This window comes from Aureobasidium subglaciale (genome assembly GCF_000721755.1).
Source record: "Aureobasidium subglaciale EXF-2481 unplaced genomic scaffold scaffold_4, whole genome shotgun sequence".
Lineage (NCBI taxonomy): Eukaryota > Fungi > Ascomycota > Dothideomycetes > Dothideales > Saccotheciaceae > Aureobasidium > Aureobasidium subglaciale.
The window spans coordinates 78,352-95,390 of record NW_013566991.1 but is presented as its reverse complement, the minus strand read 5'-3'; the positions used below and the strand labels follow the sequence as shown (position 1 = coordinate 95,390).

Genomic DNA, 17,039 nt, shown 5'->3' with positions numbered 1-17,039 from the left:
GTCTGTCTCCCATAGTCTGTTGTCATGCCGAATTGTCAGTGGGTATCATTATCAAATGCCAGAAACCACGGCCTTTTTCCCGTCCGTATCCGCCATGCGCCGTAACCCTCATTTTGTCTCCATCCTCAGCCCCCGAACACCTGATCCCACATGCAATGTGTCGTGTTTGTATCCACTTCGGCCTCCAGGGCCGATGAGACAGCCTGACGAAGCCCGCTTCATCATGTGAAGTCATTTGCACAGTCTTGCTTACATTGGACTCGCAGGCAGATAGATATGCATCAAGTCACCGCCCTCCTGGATACATTTGGGCGAAGGCTCTGGCGTGACCAGACCGTGCTGCGAGATAGTTCGAAGGCCGAGAATTAATCTGAGAGATTCTTCCTCATCGACCACACACGGCGACTGAGACGACGTCTTCGTGTGCTCGACTGCTTGTAAGCCCGAAAGAGTCGTGAGTGCTGCCTCAATTGCCGCCGGTGCTGCAAGGGGATGGATTGACCACTCTAGCTTGGCAAGAACGATACGATTCATCGAGCTGATTTGCTCAGTGCTAAAGATGCCCTCGGCGATTTGTCTTGACCAGTGGAATATGCTCCTTGTGCTGTCCTCTGTGAAGGATACTGCGATACTCAGTGACGACAAGATCACCAGTGCTCGCTGACAAGAGGCGTCCGATTCTGGGCCATGGATTTGCAAAATCTTCGATTGCGACTGGGCGGAAGCAAATGTATCCGGGTTGCTGTGCCAGCAGTGGATACCAGCAACGGCTGGTCGAGACAGAATGTTGTAGGCCAACGCGACCGTCTCCATTGGTACTCGAGAGTTGTTCAAGAACCTTGAGACCATGGACCGCAGTGGTTTTATGGAGCTACAGCTGTCACATGTGGTGATGTTGCACAGCACGTCTGCTGCTACGGTGACTGTGATTTTGATCAGCTGACGTGAAGCACATTGAAGCTCATCAAACGACTCACAAGAGCATGAGATGTCGGGTCTCTGCGAATCACATCTCTCGTGTAGATTCTCCTCTCTCCACCAAGCTTCCCTCATGGCAGGCGAGGGTAATTGGGATAGAGGTGAAAGACTGTCCAGGTAGGCATCAAGATCTGGAGATGAAAGTGTGTCGCAGAAGCTGAGCGCTGGAGAAGATAGAGCCGACATTTTGAAGGGTTAAAATGCGTTGAGCAGTTCAAACGAGCATGCTCTTCAGGGTGGGTCGAAGCGATGTATATATGTCTAGAGCCGAGACCAAAGCAGAGACGGTTGTCTGAGTTGGGAATGAGGTAACGTGAGGAAACTGAAAGTCGAGAAACGGCCAGGTATCATCTACCAGAGAAGGCACGTGGAATCTTTCTTTTTCCTCCAAGTGGAGTGCCGGACTAGAGATTCAAAGACTAATAGAGGAAAGGTGCGAGACACGCAGGCCTTTGTGTGGGGATAGTGGCGTGTATTAGGATGAGAACACTTCTCAACGGCAATTGCAAAACCGTTTCAAATATGCTCAATGATGCCAAAGGGGAATAGGGACGTCTTTTTGGGCCAGAAAAAGGGAAAAGAAAAAAGTTGATGCCGCCTTCACCGACTTTCGACGTCGTGCATCATTCAATGCGTTCGTGAAGGCTCGGCCCAACTAGAGATTGCGTAGATCAGGAGGGCGCAGTGCGGGACGAGACTATGCCGGGAGAGTCATGCGTCTCTTGGCGAATTGGCATGGCATTCAGGGATAGACTGATACGAGCGAGGGATCTTTTTCTAGAAGTGATGGCATACAAGGATTGTGAAAGAGTCGCACAGGCCCTTTCGTGTCGCAATTTGTTGGTGGTCGTATCCAGTACGCTTCTCGCCAAGGCATACGCGTCTGAATAGAGTCAGGGTTCAAGCGCAACAAGGCCCGAGGCGGCCGAAAGTTTGATCTTTCCCGTGGCTGGGAACTATCGAACAGCTTCAAGAATTCTTGTCCATGGACGTTGTCCTTATCGAATGGCTGATCAGGGCAGAAGAGCCGTCCACTGCCGTCAGAGGCTTCTACGACACCGAGTTCCAGACCTGATACTGTTTTACTGGGCTGAGAATGTGGAACGTGGTAGATGAACCAAACAATTTATGAGCAAGACATGAACGAACTTGGTGCTCGGGTGGTGTTGCTCGATCGGCATTGTTGTGTCATGCGGGGAAAGCTCTTTGTCTGATCTGCAGTCAAGTAGGTAGTCCAAGAGTACTTTCTAGATGTACTTCCTCTTCGCAAAAGCATTTATGATGGAAGCTCTTTCCCTGCCCGCAGAAGTCGTGAAGCAGGATCGAAAGGCAGGCAGCATGGGAGCTTTCATCGACGAATCGTCGAGTTCCGACGAACCACGACCGCCGCTTTCCGTAGTAAACAGCCTCCGTCCGTCTCGCAGTCGCTTCCAAAACAAGTCCACATCTTCCTATCTGCACAAGATCATCTCTCATTACAGTTCTTCTTACGTGCATCTGCAACAATCACTCCACATCACATACAGCTTCTCAGTCGAACGTGGCGTCGATCGAAGCAGCATCAACACACCCTCCTGACCAACCCATCATCCTTACCACCGGTAACCACTCAAACATGTCGGCTCCCACTCAAGATCTCATCAACGAGCGTCCCAGCACCTCAGCTGGCGGCAGTAGCCCTGTCTCCGCTGCCTCGCCCGCCTCTCCCGGTGCTGCTCCCGAGTACCACTCACCTGCCTTCCATCCTCCTCACTCGCACGCCGACATCGAGCAGGAAGCCCACGAGGTCAACCCCCATCACCACGTCCGCATCACCAACAACTACGAACAGGCCTTGAGGGATCGTGCCGCTGCTACCGGTAAGCAGGAGCACAAGGACGCCATCGCTCAAGCCTACAGCAGCGGATGCGGTGCCGATGCTCCTCCTGCCACCCACCCAGGAAGACAGCAGAGCTTCAAGATGAGCGACCAGAAGAGAGCCGCCATGGAGCACATCTTCAGCGGTCACCCCAAGTCTTCTGGCTACACCACTTCCGCCAAGAAGTAGCTCCAAACTCGTACAACTGCACCTGCGACCTCTTCTTGTCTGCACACCTGGGCAGATGCCTCGTCGACGCTACAACTCGGAAAATCGGTGCTCCAGCTAAGCCAAGTGGTATCGAAGGTGGCTCTAAAGATGCATGGTCGCCGTGTCAAACGAACAAGTTCAATGGAGGAAGCTCTCCTCGATGGCCAGGATGATGATGATGATGACAACGGTTCGTCTGGCTGAGCATGACGTTTATGCTTTATGTCTTAATGCTTTATGGTTCATGCTTTGTGTTTCAATGGGAGCGCTGCTGACGACGACCTGACGACCTGGGCTGTTAACGGCGTTTTCTTCTTCGGGGACCAAAACGGGCGTTAACCCTCTAATCTGTACCAAACCTGCGTTACTTTACCACAAACCTTAATTCAAGTCGTCTCTGCCCCTGTTGATCATGCCGATCGTTCGCAACGTCTCTCGACTGCCAGGTGCCTGCCTTGTTATAGCTATAATTGTCAATTTATATGTCCTAGTCGTCATGCCTGCTTCGTAAGTCGAACTCGTCTGCAGCGTGTGAGTAAACCTAACGCAACAAGCACAACAAACGGATACTCGGCACGAAGAAGAAGCAGCATAGGTCAGAGTGCGTCTTCTTTGAATCAACAAATATCTAGGTAACTCTGACCCTCAACTCTCTATCCCTTCATCAAAAAGCTCGGGGTTCTAGGAGGAAGCAAGAAAACGACCATAGGGGATTTTGTAAGCTCGATCCCTTGTCTCCATCTTCCAAAGGCAAAAGGGAAACTGCTGCCTTGAGGACCAAGCTCCTCTTGCGCCGTTTGTGTCGTTCTGGAGCCAAGACCTTCGGATAGCTTCTTTTTCCGGCTTCCGTGTTGTTGATGTCGGTGTTGACTACGCGTCCTTTCTCGAGCAAGATTATTTGGTCGCCAATTGCTGTGCTAGAGTGGTTGTAAAAACAAGCCAGGGCAAGCAGTGTTTCCTCGCATCGATGACGGTCGTTCGAGTCGGCAAGAAGCGGCAATTGTTCGTCCAAAAAGCTGTTTGAAGACCTTGATGGTTGTCGTGGATGATGTGATGAGTATCGATATCATTCATGTCCTGCGATTGCCCAGCGGGGGGCCTTACATCAGTCTTCTGTGTTTGTTATGGTTATGCATCACTGCCGCCGAGTGTTCAAAGCCAGTAAACTCTTCATCTCGCGTTGGTTCAAGAGTTGCCAAGAGCATCAGGAGCCTTCTGCTTTGAAGGCTTCTTTTTCCTCTTGCTGATGACAACATAAGATTCCAAGCTCAACTCGGTTTCTGGCTTATCTTTCTTCGGACAGGTGGATGTGTGGGTTTTTGTGGAGGAGGAGGAAGAGGGTTTGCCATACCAGTCGACGTCACTGAGTTGCAGCTTTCTGCTTCTGGTGACGTTGCGTGAGCTTCCCGATTTATCGAGACGGGGCTGATTGTATGGGGACTGTGCATCTAGAGCTGCTGTGGAGGTAAGAGAGGAAGAGTCAGCAATCGTGGCAGACAGAGCAGCTCTAGGCTTTGCAATTTCGTTGTTGCGGGTGCAGGCGTAAGAGGATGTGATTGCAGAAGAGGGTGGGGGTGTACGAAGACTTATGCCATTGGCAATGTTGGTATTGCCATGGCTGCTTGATTTGACTGTGTTCGAAGTGTTCGCCGCCGCAGGATTGTTGGAATCCCGAGATTGCATTGAGTGGTTCAGGCCGCCTTTGCCCACAAGAACCGTGCGATTTGAGTTGGGTTGCAGAATGTAGTGGAAGGATGATTCACCATCGTTGGGCTCGTCGTCGCCGCGAAGGTCGTAGTTGAGGACCAGACTCTTGATGCGTTGTTGCTCAGCACGAGCTTGCTCTTGCTGGCTGCGCATAGCGACTGCGAAGTTTGAGTCTGAGGGCAAGTCGATAGATCGAGTCTGTGTGTGTCAGCATATGCGCCATGGGCGTGTACAAGGGACCGAACTGAAACCCTTACCTGGGGCTTGTTGCCCTTTCTGCTGAGAAGTGCAAACTTCATCGTGTTCGACGGAGGCTCGATGGGCTGGCTCGGTTCACTGTTAGGAGTAGAAGTGGCGGTAGCTGTCTTACGCATGGGCAAGGGAACGTCGAAGACGGGCTTTCGGTCAAACTTGCGAGACTCGACGCTGTCTGCCATCATCTTGGCCAGTTCTCGGTCGAACTCGGCATCTGCCTCGGGATCGCGTTGATCCTCAGGTCGGGTCACAACAATGTGCTCTTCTTCGTCTTCAGAACCTTCTTCAGGAGTCTCGCCTGCACCTTCGTCGTCGGTAGGTTCTGCAGCTTCGTCTCCCGAAGACTTGTCGTCTTCACCGTCATCGTTGTTGACATCGTCGATGCCACGAACATCTTCCTCTTCCTCTTCTTCTTGCTCCTCTTGGTGCTTGTTGGATCCGGCGTTCTGGTAGTTGTGCTTCACAGCGTCGCTAAAAACTTGTTGTGCTTCCTCAAAGGTAGTGGCGACCTTCCACTGCGGTCGCAACAAAGCGAACATGTCTTGAACCACGAACTCAACATCCATAGGCATTGGTTCCTTGGTCTGAATATAGTACTGGAAGAAGGACAAGAAAAAGTCGAGCTTCTTCTTGACAGCACCCTTGTCGAAGTACATGCCGCAAGTCTCGAGGAGACTAGCCACGAGTCTGATGCGGAAGTAGTCATCAGGCAAGTCAAGGATGTTGTAGGAGCCAGGACGAGCAAAGCCGCCAGGATGGCCGTGGTTGACGATGTGGTAGAGTGTGTCAAAGACGAGTGCTGAATCTACCATACGGTAGACGTAAAGCTCACCTAGATATTTGACTTCGGCGATGCGCTTCTGATTCTGTTTGAAATCGTTGGACTCGAGTCCAGCTGTCATCTGCTCGAGTATGTCGTCGAGCACAGAAACTGTGAAGCTTTGGTGATAACGATGCAACGCTCCCAGAATCACAGCTAACAGATGAATGTTGCTGTACTTGATTTTTCCAGGCTTGGTAAAGATCTTGCGGAGGAGCTCCGGAACCTCGGGCTCCTCCCAGTGCAACTTGCGGATCTGCTTGATCACCTTTTCGAGGGAGCGCTTCGAAAGGTCTAGGTAGATGAGCTTGCGGACGTACAATTCAAGCGGAGTACGCTCCTTCTGCTGGATGGCTGCTCGTTCTGGTGGGTTGACGTAGTACATGGCATTCTCGATCAGCATGCGCTCTTGCTGTCCAAGATGCTGGGCGCCCTTCTTACGCTGCAGGGTCTCCAGGAAAGAGGCCATTCTGGGCGACGTGTCTGGATTGCGAAGCAGATAACGACCGCAGTTCTCGAGAAGATTCGAGATGATCTCAATGTTCATGCGGGAAAAGTCATCCAGACTGACCTTCAGGCAATGGAAGATGACATGCTCGGGGACAACGCCAAACTTAGTAAGCTCAGCGATGTACCGGATGTTGATCATACGTACTTGTCCAAGGAAGTCTTTTGATTTGCGACGTTGCAGGCTTCTGAACTCTTCGTCAAGGTAGGCGATCAATGCTTGGGGAACATCGATCAAATGCTTTCCAAGGGTAGCTACCAACCGTGAATACAGAGGCAAAAGATCGGTTCTGCCTTTTGGAATGTCCTGAATGGCTCTTACCAAGCGGTTTCGAGAAGCTTTAGAATTCAAGAAGCAAAAGTCAATGGCAAATTGATCAACTTGATCTTTGTTGGTCAGATCGACAAGTTGCGCAAGCAATGCATCGACTTGTGCGCCAACGGTCTTGTTGGCAATGGCGGTCGACTGGTCTTCGCCTTCTGCTGTCTTGGGTTCTGCAGCTTCAGGCTTGTCCTTCGCTTCAGCTGCTTCGTCGACTCTCTTGCCGACCTGATCGTCACCGTCAGACTTCTTCTTCTTGCCATCTTCAAGCAAGATGCCTGGAACTCTGTCCTTGAGATCAACCAGGTTCTCGTAAAAGCGCCGCTCTTCTTCGTCCTCCCATATGCCGGCGCCTTCTCCTTGGCCACGCAGGTACTCGCCTGTCTTGACCAAGCCGATACCACCGTCTCCGCCAGCGTTGTTTGACTCTTTCTCAGACAAATCCGGCATGTCATCACCAAGCGCATCCGCCAGGACCTGGGCATTAGAGACAAGTTTCTCGTGAGATTTTGTCTGCTTCTCAAAGTTTGTTTGGCGGTCTTCAAAGACTTCTCCAGACTTGACGTATGCTTCTGCATTGCGGCGTCCTTGGGCAGTCAGATGCTTCTGGTCGCGAACGATGTGTGCCTTGACGTCTTGGAAGTAGCGGCTGAGGATGTTTCTGAAGCGCTGTTGCATGTCGGGAGCGCACATTGGGGGATCGGTACCGTTCGCATCGGCGTCAGCGTCCTCTGCAGCGTTGGCAGTAGCAGTTGATCCGTCCTCGGCAACAGTCTTGCGACCATCTTGTGCAGGCTTGGAAGCCAGAATGTCCCAGGCAAAGCTCTTGACGAAGATGACGACCAGCGGCAGATTGACGTGCTCGCGGTCGTGGCCCAACATGTCTTTGAGCACTTCTAGGGGGAAAGGTTCCGGGTCCGCAGAGTCAGGTCGTGTAGTTTTGGCCTTGGGCACAGTGTCCACGGGCTTGCCCGACTCTTTCAGCTTGTTCGCCTCCTCGGGTCGAGCAATGTCTTCCAAACTACGCAAGACACCGATGAGCCATAGCTCAGTGGCCACACGAAGGAGTATGCGCTGTCTCGAGATTCGGTCCTTCTCTTCCCTTTCACGCACGTCTTGGGGCAGAGCCTTCAGCTGGGCTCTATCAGGTGTAGCCAGGCCACGGCCAATGAACCAGCCGAGCATCTTGGTGAACTCATCGGGACCGAAGCGTTGATGGAGGGCGGAGACGATCTCGACGCCAGCAGCGATTTCTCCAGGGGTCTTGAGTTTGGTGAGGCCCTCGAAGCAGGCGGAGATGATCTCGGATAGGTATTTGTGCAGCGATAGGGTGCAGATGTCTTGTAGGAAGACGCTCTGGCCGGCAGCGTTGATGGCGGTCCGGAGACGTTTGATGAAGGCCGTGTTCTTCTTCATGGACGAGTCGAGTGAGCCCTGGACGAGAAAGACGTTTGCTTCACCAGCCCATGCTCGCTGGTTGAGGTCGCGCAGGTCGCCTGTAAATGTGCATCAGCGTGTATACTTCCCTGTCGTGCTCCACGATCAGCCTACGCTTCCTCTGTCTGTCCATCGCGTCACTGTTCTTCAGCGATGGGGCGCAATAACAATCGGAACTGGTAGAGTGATATAACGAAAGTCCAGCATCTGGCTATCACTCGTCGTGTTGGCTGCGTGTGTCAAATCGCGAATTGCTCCTGCGATGATGCGCCATACTTCCTGGGCGCGGGGCCGCCGTGAACGTTCCCATCGCGTCCAACTTTATGCCTCGCCAGATAAGATTAGATCTCACCATCCACCACATGTCAACCACCTGCTTGTTCATTACAAGACTCTTACTCAGCATTCGTATCAAAGATATTCGCCTTGCCGGGCATTTGAATGACAATCGGCGCGCCACATATTTGGTACCTGGCCGCCTCCTCTCCCGTCAAATGACCACACTCTGTAGAGCCCTCGAAGCGACGCTGTCCTCCAAAGCTACCGATCTGGTCCACATCAGGGCTGTCGATAGGCACAGTGTTCTCTTTGGATCGGTACTAGTAGATACAGAGGTGGATAGCATATCTACGGATTGGAAGCCTCATGATATCGAATGTCGTGTCGCAAGGATAATAAAAAGCCACACCCATCCAGAACGCCATGCTAGAGTTTCTACCTGGGGCACCATGTTTTTGCCTGAAAACGCCCGCTTCCCATATGTCATGCCATGCTTCGTTCAAGCCAGGTAACCTAGCTCGTCGCCTTCCAAACGCTCGAGGTACTCCTTCTCCAGGAGAATGTCGATGCACTTCTTGATGTCCGGCACCTTAGGCACGAATCTGTTCTTGATTTGCGAGATGACCTCGGCAACCAGCTGAGTGTGCTTCATTGTCTTGCGAGACTTCATGATGCGAACAATGGCAGACTGCACGCTCGTTAGCATAGTACATATACAGAAGACGGGTTGCAGTTCAGAACAAAACTTACCTGCATGAGCATCTTTCTGTCCTCCTCGATCGTCTTGTGCGTCTCCTCGACTTCTTGCTTCTGCTCCGACTTGATGGCAATGTTGAGGTTCACCTTCAGCTTCTTGTTCTTGAAGCCATGGTTCAACGTGTAGGTAGTACCACTTGCTTGACCGGCACCATCGGGCTTGGCTGTGAGCACTCTTGCCTTGAGCATGATGGCAATCGAGGGATCGAGCGTGTCCTTGCTCAGCTTGGTAGCTTCAGAGATCTCGTCATAGCTGACTGTCTCGCTGTCGTTGAAGAGGAGCAAGATTGCCATCTGATAAGTTGACACTTGGAAAGTGTAGGGGACCTTGTTCATCTTGACGTAGTTTGCTCTGATCTCACCCTTGCAGAGATGCCACAGCCATGTCAGCTTGCGGCCACCGTGCTTCTTGAGGTAGTAGTTTTGGAAACGCTCGTACGTGCGCGCAATGTCCTGTGGCGGCGTGAAGGGCGTGTTTGATGGCTGCAGCGGCCAGAAACCCGTACCAAGAATATTGTAGTAAGAGTCGATGATGGTCTTACGGTCAGCCTCCTCGAGGTTCTCTTTGCACCAGTCCTCGTATGATGCATTGAGATCCTTGGATGTCTGCATGTCCTGGAACATTCGCTGCAGCTTGTTGGTGTACTCGAAACCACTTGCGTCTTTCAGCTTGGAAATCATGCTCGTCTCAGCGTCGCCGGAGGCAGATGTTCCTTGGACTAGACGCTTGGCCAGTGTCTTGGAGTAGAACTTGTTGAACACGTCCTTGTCCTCAATGTACTTGAAGACAGTCATGACTTGGTTAAGCTGTTGCTCCATGTCATCTTCCTCAGTGCTCTTGGTTGACTTCTTCAGCAAAGTATCGGCGTGCTTGGATAGAAGCTCAGGAGAACGTGTTGAGCCGTTCTTGCAGATGGCGTTGCGGTTGACGTAGTTGCGGCAAGCATTGTCGAGACTGCGAACAAACTCAGACTCGCCATTGAATGCGGTCTGGACAAGGTCCGAGTATTTGGTGTGAACCTCCAGCAGGGCGTCAACGTAAGTCTTGGGGTCAACCGAGTTCTCGGCAGCAGAGGCAACCTTGTCGACAGCAGCGTTACCAGCTCGGAGAACATGGGCCTCGAACTTGCTGCGCAGAGGGTCCAGGCCGTCCTGAATACGAGCAAGTAGCTTGTACATGCGCGTCATGTCTTCGACTCTATCGTTGTCAAGAAGAACCTGGAACTCGTCGCGCAGGATGGCACAATGATCAGTGATCAGAGCCTTCTCGCAAGTCTTCATCAAGGGAGCCATGATCTCGTTGAGAAGATAGAGAGGAACACGTTCCCTCTCTTCTTCGAGACGCTGCTCGGCCTTCTTCATGTATTCGACAACGGTGTTTTCTGCGAGGAACTGGCGGGACTCTTGGGCGTAGTACTTTTCGGTGGCCTCGAGGTAGGGCTTCTCAAAGTAGACGCGGTAGACATCGAGGGTAGACTTTGTGCTGTCCTGCTCGTCGATGCCCAATGATACGAACGAGTCGACGACACTCTTGATCTGACTTTGCTCGATCGTCTCTCCGTTGCGTTGCTTCTCGACAAGGTGCAAAACGGCATCCATAACGGCATTTTGGGTGGTACCGAACATGTCCTCCTTCCATCTGACCAGGTGCAATGTGTAAATATCATATATGTCCTTCTTGCCCTCGTCAATCTCACGCTTGACCCAATGTCTGTTGAGGTAGCGGAACAAGTGGTTGTTGTAGGTGCCGGCGGTGGTGTAACGGTTCCACTCCTTGATGTAGAAGGTCAAGAGAGCCTCGTCAGAATGCTTGATCATCTCAGCGTGGACGCTGGCGAGGTGTGATTTGAGGTAATCATTTAGGCGCTTGTAGAGATCTTCTCCGAGAAGATGTGCTGTAGACAAAAGATTAGCATGCTGCAGCGTGTGGTTGCAGGACTGAATAGAGGACTAACCTCCACGATGTGTGGCGTTGAGGTTTGTTGATTGACCGACGGCCTTCTGAGCGGTGCAGAAGTTGTGGATGGCTGTGTACAGGCTCATGTATGTCTTGAGATCGATGCCGTCGCGCAGGTGGTTCATAATCTTCTCGACGCCTATGGCGAGGAAATCCCATGTGCCTTGGATATCATCCTTGCCTGGTAGCTGTGGCATAGCAGTCACGTTCTTAGCCATGTTTGAGAACAAGCACGCGGGCGGTTGTCGAATAAGCCTGTTGTGCTAGGAGGAAGGCGGCGAAGGATAGAAGAGATTATGAAGCCAGTACGCGAATGAGAGGTCGACAATACCAGACGTGTTGTTGATTGTGATATATGATGGAGGGGTTGACGTGAATGCGGAATTGCAAGAGCTCACTTGACTGCTCTTGCCTATGTCATTTACCATGAGCGCGCTGAGGCAACTGCCCTCCGGCAACTTCCGTTTTGTGGGGGAAGCGCTAGTAGCGGCTGCCTGACGTGTCTGACCGTGTTTCACTTCCAGGCAGTTTCACTCCCATCAAAATATTGAGCTGTCAAAAATCACTGTCATTTTCGAAACAATGGAGCCGACCGTGGGAGTCGCTGATTCTCGCGCTCTCTCCCAAGAGTGCTCCTATCTAAAAATTACTGTGCATTGCTGCAGCTGACATTGTCCCCATCGTTGTAGGTGGAGAGCCGCGGTTTTTACGCCCTTACTTTGCGTTCATATTCCTCCCCAGACGGCCACTGGTCGTAATATCGCGCTATAGAAAGGCACAGTTATTTCCCAATAATTCAGCTGACGTTGAGAGTCGCCAATTCCCGCGCTCTCTTCTAAGTGGTCCTCGGTGTCAGAAAACACTATGCATCACCACAGCTGGCATCGTTCTCTGCTCTGTAAGTGGAGAGCTGCGATCTCATGCTTTCAGTTGTCAACTCCACATACGCCGCTCTCTACCTATGAGGTTCAAGCTGTAGAAAGGCACAGTATTGTTTAGATTACCGGCCTAACCGCTGAGAGTGTTCGATCGGCCTTGCTCCTCTGACGGCTACTTTGGTCAAGAAAGCACTCTGCATTACTACAGCTCGGATTGCCCTCTACATTGTCGCTGGGAGAGAGGTGTAGAAAGACAGTAATTCTGCAGCTCCCGACACAAGAGGCCTGGAGAGACATCAACTCATGCACTCTCCCCGAGAGGTGGTTCGGCCGAAAATTACTGTGCTTTACTGCAGCTGAAATTGGCATCTGCTCTGCGACTAGAAGGATGTAATTTCGATCCGCCGTCTCACTTGTCTTTCATACTCCTCTCCTGGTGGTCATCATGCGACGTATTGAGCTGTGAAAAGGCACAGGCTTTTTCGAGATTCGACTTATGTTTCAGAGAGCCGTCAGTCTTTGCGCTCTCCACAGAGGTGTGGTCCACTCTGGAGAGTACTGTGCATTAGTGCGGCCAATGTTTTTGCTCACCCCGTGGGCGAACGGGGAGTCGCTATGTTTGACGTTATTACACCTTCCCTACCGGCCTCTGATCATCGGGACGAAGTGTTCTTACCTGGAATGTACTGTGTATCGCTACAACAGAGTTCGTCCTTCGCACTGCTAGCGATGAAAGCGTAGGAGTCTCATTCACCTCGAAGCTCTCATCAGTTCCGCAACCGAGCTGAAGCAAGACACGGTATTCTATCGGAGCCCCACTCGGAGAACGAAGAGCCATCGGTTCATGGCTCCCTCTGAGAGGTAGCTTGGCCTTGGAAAGTACTGTGCATCGCTATAGCTGACATTGTTCTCTGCTTTGCAATTGGAGGGTCACATTATTCACACTCTTGCCTGATCGACCTCCGCTGTTCCACCGACATTCGTTTTGGAGGTATTGAGCTGTAGAACGACGGCACGGTATGTTGAGAACACTGTTATGATCTACCAATAGTAACAGCGCTATCAGCGAAAACAGTCTCTACGACAAAGACCTCAAGAAAACCACGAAGCAACAAGACCGCAGCATCCTCTTACCCCAACCTACACATCCACAGCAGGTCCACCCACCCCATACACCGGATCCACCCCAAACCACCCCAGCCCCCCGATCCCCTTGACCTTCCCCTCCTCTCCCCTTTTCCCATAACACATGTCCCAACTCTTTCCCTTCGGATAACTCCCCACCATCTCAAAGCCTCCCTCCAAATCCTCCAGTAGTCTATGTGCAACTCCCGCAGGTACGATGATGACATCCCCTTGTTTTACAGTTTCTTTGACGCAAGAGGGATTGTCTTCGTGCCCAAAACAGAGGGATGCTGAGCCAGAGGATATGCACAGGACTTCGTGAGATGTGGTGTGGAAGTGGGATGTCGAGTACATCTAACTTATTGTTAGCATCTCCATCTCTATCTCTACCTCATAGCAAAAGGCTTCTTACAGTATACCGCCAAGCGGGCTCCACAACCCCTAACCCCCTCAAGTGCTCTTCAATCTGACCAGCACTTGTATTCGCTATAAACACATTTCTGTATAGAAGCAAAGGCTTCTTTTGTATTGATGTATTTGGCGTCAAGCCATGGGCTGGGATTTGATGTTTGGAGATTTTGACCTCTTTGAGTGGAGTAAGGATGTTTGATGTTGCCATGATTGTTCGTATCAGTCTTTGAATTGTCGGTTTCATTGACAGTGGCTTTGTTCCAAGTAGGTGAGTGTTTGCATGCTTCTCATCTGGTCAGAATAGTCGTCGACGGCATTTGGTATGATGGCTCTGACGTCACTATTCGCTATCTTATCGTTCGTGTGGGGAAGCGCATGAGGCTCAAGCTGTCATGCAAATGTCACAAGACATCGTTGGCACTGTCAAAGTCAGGTAGGTGAGGAAGACAAGAATTCAGTCGAGATTGCGTATGAATATAAAAAGGAATTCCACCTGTCCCCATTTCTCCACTTGTGTAAAGCACTGGGTTCCTGCCCAAAAATCCCATCACACTTTCGTTTGTCCTGCCAGCCTGCCCTTTTTTTTGAAAAGGGGGGAATATACAAACATCCAAATGAGAAAGAAAACGCCAATCCACCTGAGCAAATCAATATCGCTAGGAACTCCATGAAGGGGAAATAATGTCAATGAAGGAAATAGATCGTGATTGGTCTGGTTTGGCTAATCGTCATTGTGGTTTCGAGACTCGCTTGCTCGCACGTCTCCAACAGCGGCTTCGTAAGAAGGAATTGGCGGGTCATGCGGTAACAAGTGTGAGCGTTCCGAATGCATGCTCGCCCGCGGTGTAGAGAATTGATTGTCCTCGTCAGGGCTCTCATATTCGGGTGGTGGAGCATCTGCGTGTGGTGGCATGGTCAGGTCTTCGTCTTCTGAAACGTGACCAGCTGCATTATAGCTTGTGCCTTCTCCTATATCTTCCCGTGACTCGGTGAGACTGAGTTGTGCAAGTGAAATCTCAGTGGGCGATCGTCGGGGTCCTGGGCTGGTCGCTGGCCTTCCGAGGCGGACAGTAGCACTGTGTGTGCGGCCGTGGATATATGCTTGGCCTTCGCGAACACCTTCTCTGCCGCCTTCCAGGAGGATGCTGCCTTGTTCGCTGCCATATGGAGGTGGTGGAGCAAGACTGCCAGTCATAGGAGCAAGGCCCCATTTCTTGACATTTGCTTCGATAAAGACAAAGCCCATTTGGCCGAAGTTGACTTGGATGTTGCAAGGTCCGTTTGCTCCGACAGTGGGGAAGAGGTTTTGCGACTTGAGACCATGGGCAACATCTTCTAGCTTCTTGCCGTTGCGAGTGAAGAAGACGGTTCCTGTGCGAGGTCTGTAGCCGACTCCGACAACATCTCCTTGTTCGTACGACGGTGCGTAGTTTGTGCCGGAGAAGGGCTGGTTGTACCTCCGTTGGCCGGAAGAGGTATAGGCGATCGAGTATTTGTGCATGCCTGTACGAGTTAGCTGTTTGCTTTGACATGGAGAGCTTGTCGCAACATACCAGGGAGACGGAACAGAGGGTAGGGTTTTGTGGTCATGCCAATGCTGATCATGGTGCTGTCGGGTTTGTCGAAGATCTTTGCTTCCCAGTAATAGACCTCGTTTTGTTTGGGCACGGGAAGGTTGCTCTGGACGCTGCACTCGGCATCAAAGAACTCAATCTCGGTACGGCCCTCGACAAAGCAGTTTGCAATTTCGAGCTCTGGCTCAAACTCCCATGCTTGTACACCCTTCTCTTGTATTGCGAGGAACTGCGAAAGTGAAATGTCCGTCTGGATCGACTCGGGAGGGTTGGCTGTGACGAAAGCTGGGGCATGGCGTGTCAGCAAGGATTGTATGGGAAGAAGCACACGTCTTGGTAGAATTACCCTTTGCGCGGAGGTACTCGGCACGCTGCAGGTCGTCCATGTCGGCCAGAGCATCCTCCTCTTCTCGTAAGAAGGCTTGCTCATCATCATATTCTCCAGGTCTGCCAATGCTGTCCAGGAAGATGCGACCACGATTGGTGTAGCGGAAGAAGTAGATGCAGGCCAGGATGATGGCGACGAAAGCGGCCGAGCCAAAGGCGGACAGCATGCCGATGAGGATGCCCTTGCCCGTCGAGCTCAAGCCCATGGTTGTTGTGTGTACGCTCTCGGAGTTCCAGGAGATGGTGCCATAGTGGGAGCCGACGGTCCATGGTTTGCCGTTGACAATGATGGTGGGTGTGGACACGGGTTGGACATAGGAAGTTGACATTGTTCGCGGCAGAGGCGGACTGTTGGCCATGTTGTGGAGAGACTATCGCCGCACTCGCACCGTGGCGATGGGCCTTGGTTGATGTTTGTCGAGTTGCTCCTTGCGAGGGAGTTGCGGCCTTTGTGATACGGCTGCTGTCGAGACGCGGGAGGCGGCGGCGGGGAAACGGGTCGACGTTAGAGCCTCAGGTGATGGCCGAGGGGGGGGGAAAGAGCAATATCTCGCTGTAAACAATCTCGCTATTGTAAGATCCGGTGTCGCATGCACGTTAGCAGCAAGTGCTGTGTTGAGAAATCAAGAAGTTTGTCCGTTTCCACCCTAGGCACGCGGATGATGTCGAGCATTCGTCGCTGCTGCACTTGGCACTCCTCGATCCTCCAGCTTTCTTGCCGCGCGCCGCTGATCTAGAACTTTGTATGAGCTTTACACGCACAATCGAAACCTTCTCTCCTTTCCACTCCCTTGTCTGTCAATCAGCTGCCGTACTTTGTCTTGCGACGCCGTCAAAGGGGCCTCTTTGTCTTGTTCGCCAAAGTGACCGGCCTCCCTAAGGCCGTCTTCCATAACCACATTTCCAACCCAAGGCCGCCCGCTTCCGGCGTTGGTCCATCCTTCTGAGTCAAGCTTGGAGCTTCGCCTCGATGGCCAAATTCGCTACAACTCTTCGAAAATAGCCCTCATCGCAACTCGAATCTCTAGCTTCTAGGAGCGCGCCTTATATGGAAATAAAGATGAATGTCCCAATGTTGTTTGTGACGTTGGTCAGATACCTGTTGCATTGCTTACTATCATTGTCAGCTGTTATCCTATCGATAGGATTGCAACGGTTCAGCTTCTGTGACATGTGCTTTGCTCGGTGAGCATTTCCAATAACAACCCAAGTGATCACTTTTGAGAGCCTGGAAGCCTTGTAGTAAATGCCTACAATGACCATGAAATATCAAGCTGTACAGGTCTCACACCGACTTGCATAAAAGCAGAAACCCGGCCTGACAAGTGTTTACGATTGAGGAAGCCGAGAGTGGGTGTAAAGTTGTCTGATCAAAAAGGCCGACCTATATAACTATCTAAAAAGTTGAAGAAAAAAAGGCTCGTTGCTCAAAGCATCACCATCCATCCCTCATGAGTCCATTGCCTCCAATTGGCTTGACCACGAGAGAGTTACAGAAACGACATCAGCCATCCAGGCTATGTTGAGTATGTAGCGGAAGTGGCAAGAAGAAGAAGCAAAACGAGGGATAGAAGGGGG

At 51.6% G+C, this 17,039-nt stretch overlaps 7 protein-coding genes across 7 annotated transcripts; 2 read left to right on the top strand and 5 right to left on the bottom strand.

Moving 5' to 3' along the window:
• Positions 1 to 249: 249 nt before the first annotated feature.
• AUEXF2481DRAFT_2590 (uncharacterized protein) lies at positions 250 to 1,164 on the bottom strand (the record flags this gene model as incomplete). Its single annotated transcript, XM_013490647.1, has 2 exons — positions 250 to 923; positions 978 to 1,164. 2 exons carry the CDS (start codon positions 1,162 to 1,164, stop codon positions 250 to 252), a joined length of 861 nt encoding a protein of 286 aa, XP_013346101.1.
• Positions 1,165 to 2,593: 1,429 nt separating this feature from the next.
• Positions 2,594 to 3,025, top strand: AUEXF2481DRAFT_27023 (uncharacterized protein; the record flags this gene model as incomplete). Its single annotated transcript, XM_013490766.1, has 1 exon — positions 2,594 to 3,025. The coding sequence occupies one exon, from the start codon at positions 2,594 to 2,596 to the stop codon at positions 3,023 to 3,025; it is 432 nt and encodes a 143-aa protein (XP_013346220.1).
• A 1,206-nt stretch (positions 3,026 to 4,231) lies between these two features.
• On the bottom strand, positions 4,232 to 8,227 carry AUEXF2481DRAFT_2588 (uncharacterized protein; the record flags this gene model as incomplete). The annotated part of the gene is made up of 3 exons (XM_013490646.1): positions 4,232 to 4,951; positions 5,011 to 8,153; positions 8,209 to 8,227. The coding sequence occupies 3 exons, from the start codon at positions 8,225 to 8,227 to the stop codon at positions 4,232 to 4,234; spliced, it is 3,882 nt and encodes a 1,293-aa protein (XP_013346100.1).
• On the top strand, positions 8,200 to 8,979 carry AUEXF2481DRAFT_539350 (uncharacterized protein). Its single transcript, XM_013491034.1, has one exon. It carries the CDS (start codon positions 8,418 to 8,420, stop codon positions 8,883 to 8,885), a length of 468 nt encoding a protein of 155 aa, XP_013346488.1. The 5' UTR covers positions 8,200 to 8,417; the 3' UTR covers positions 8,886 to 8,979.
• Positions 8,873 to 11,283, bottom strand: AUEXF2481DRAFT_63347 (uncharacterized protein; the record flags this gene model as incomplete). The annotated part of the gene is made up of 3 exons (XM_013490980.1): positions 8,873 to 9,061; positions 9,124 to 11,024; positions 11,085 to 11,283. The coding sequence occupies 3 exons, from the start codon at positions 11,281 to 11,283 to the stop codon at positions 8,873 to 8,875; spliced, it is 2,289 nt and encodes a 762-aa protein (XP_013346434.1).
• Positions 11,284 to 13,104: 1,821 nt separating this feature from the next.
• AUEXF2481DRAFT_63259 (uncharacterized protein) lies at positions 13,105 to 13,708 on the bottom strand (the record flags this gene model as incomplete). The annotated part of the gene is made up of 2 exons (XM_013490967.1): positions 13,105 to 13,443; positions 13,502 to 13,708. 2 exons carry the CDS (start codon positions 13,706 to 13,708, stop codon positions 13,105 to 13,107), a joined length of 546 nt encoding a protein of 181 aa, XP_013346421.1.
• Positions 13,709 to 14,221: 513 nt separating this feature from the next.
• AUEXF2481DRAFT_63224 (uncharacterized protein) lies at positions 14,222 to 15,790 on the bottom strand (the record flags this gene model as incomplete). The annotated part of the gene is made up of 3 exons (XM_013490963.1): positions 14,222 to 15,003; positions 15,054 to 15,359; positions 15,421 to 15,790. The coding sequence occupies 3 exons, from the start codon at positions 15,788 to 15,790 to the stop codon at positions 14,222 to 14,224; spliced, it is 1,458 nt and encodes a 485-aa protein (XP_013346417.1).
• Positions 15,791 to 17,039: the final 1,249 nt, after the last annotated feature.

Excerpts from the sequence above, each read along its gene's own strand:
- AUEXF2481DRAFT_539350 (XM_013491034.1), top strand. The coding sequence starts at position 8,418 with ATGCCTCGCCAGATAAGATTAGATCTCACCATCCACCACATGTCAACC.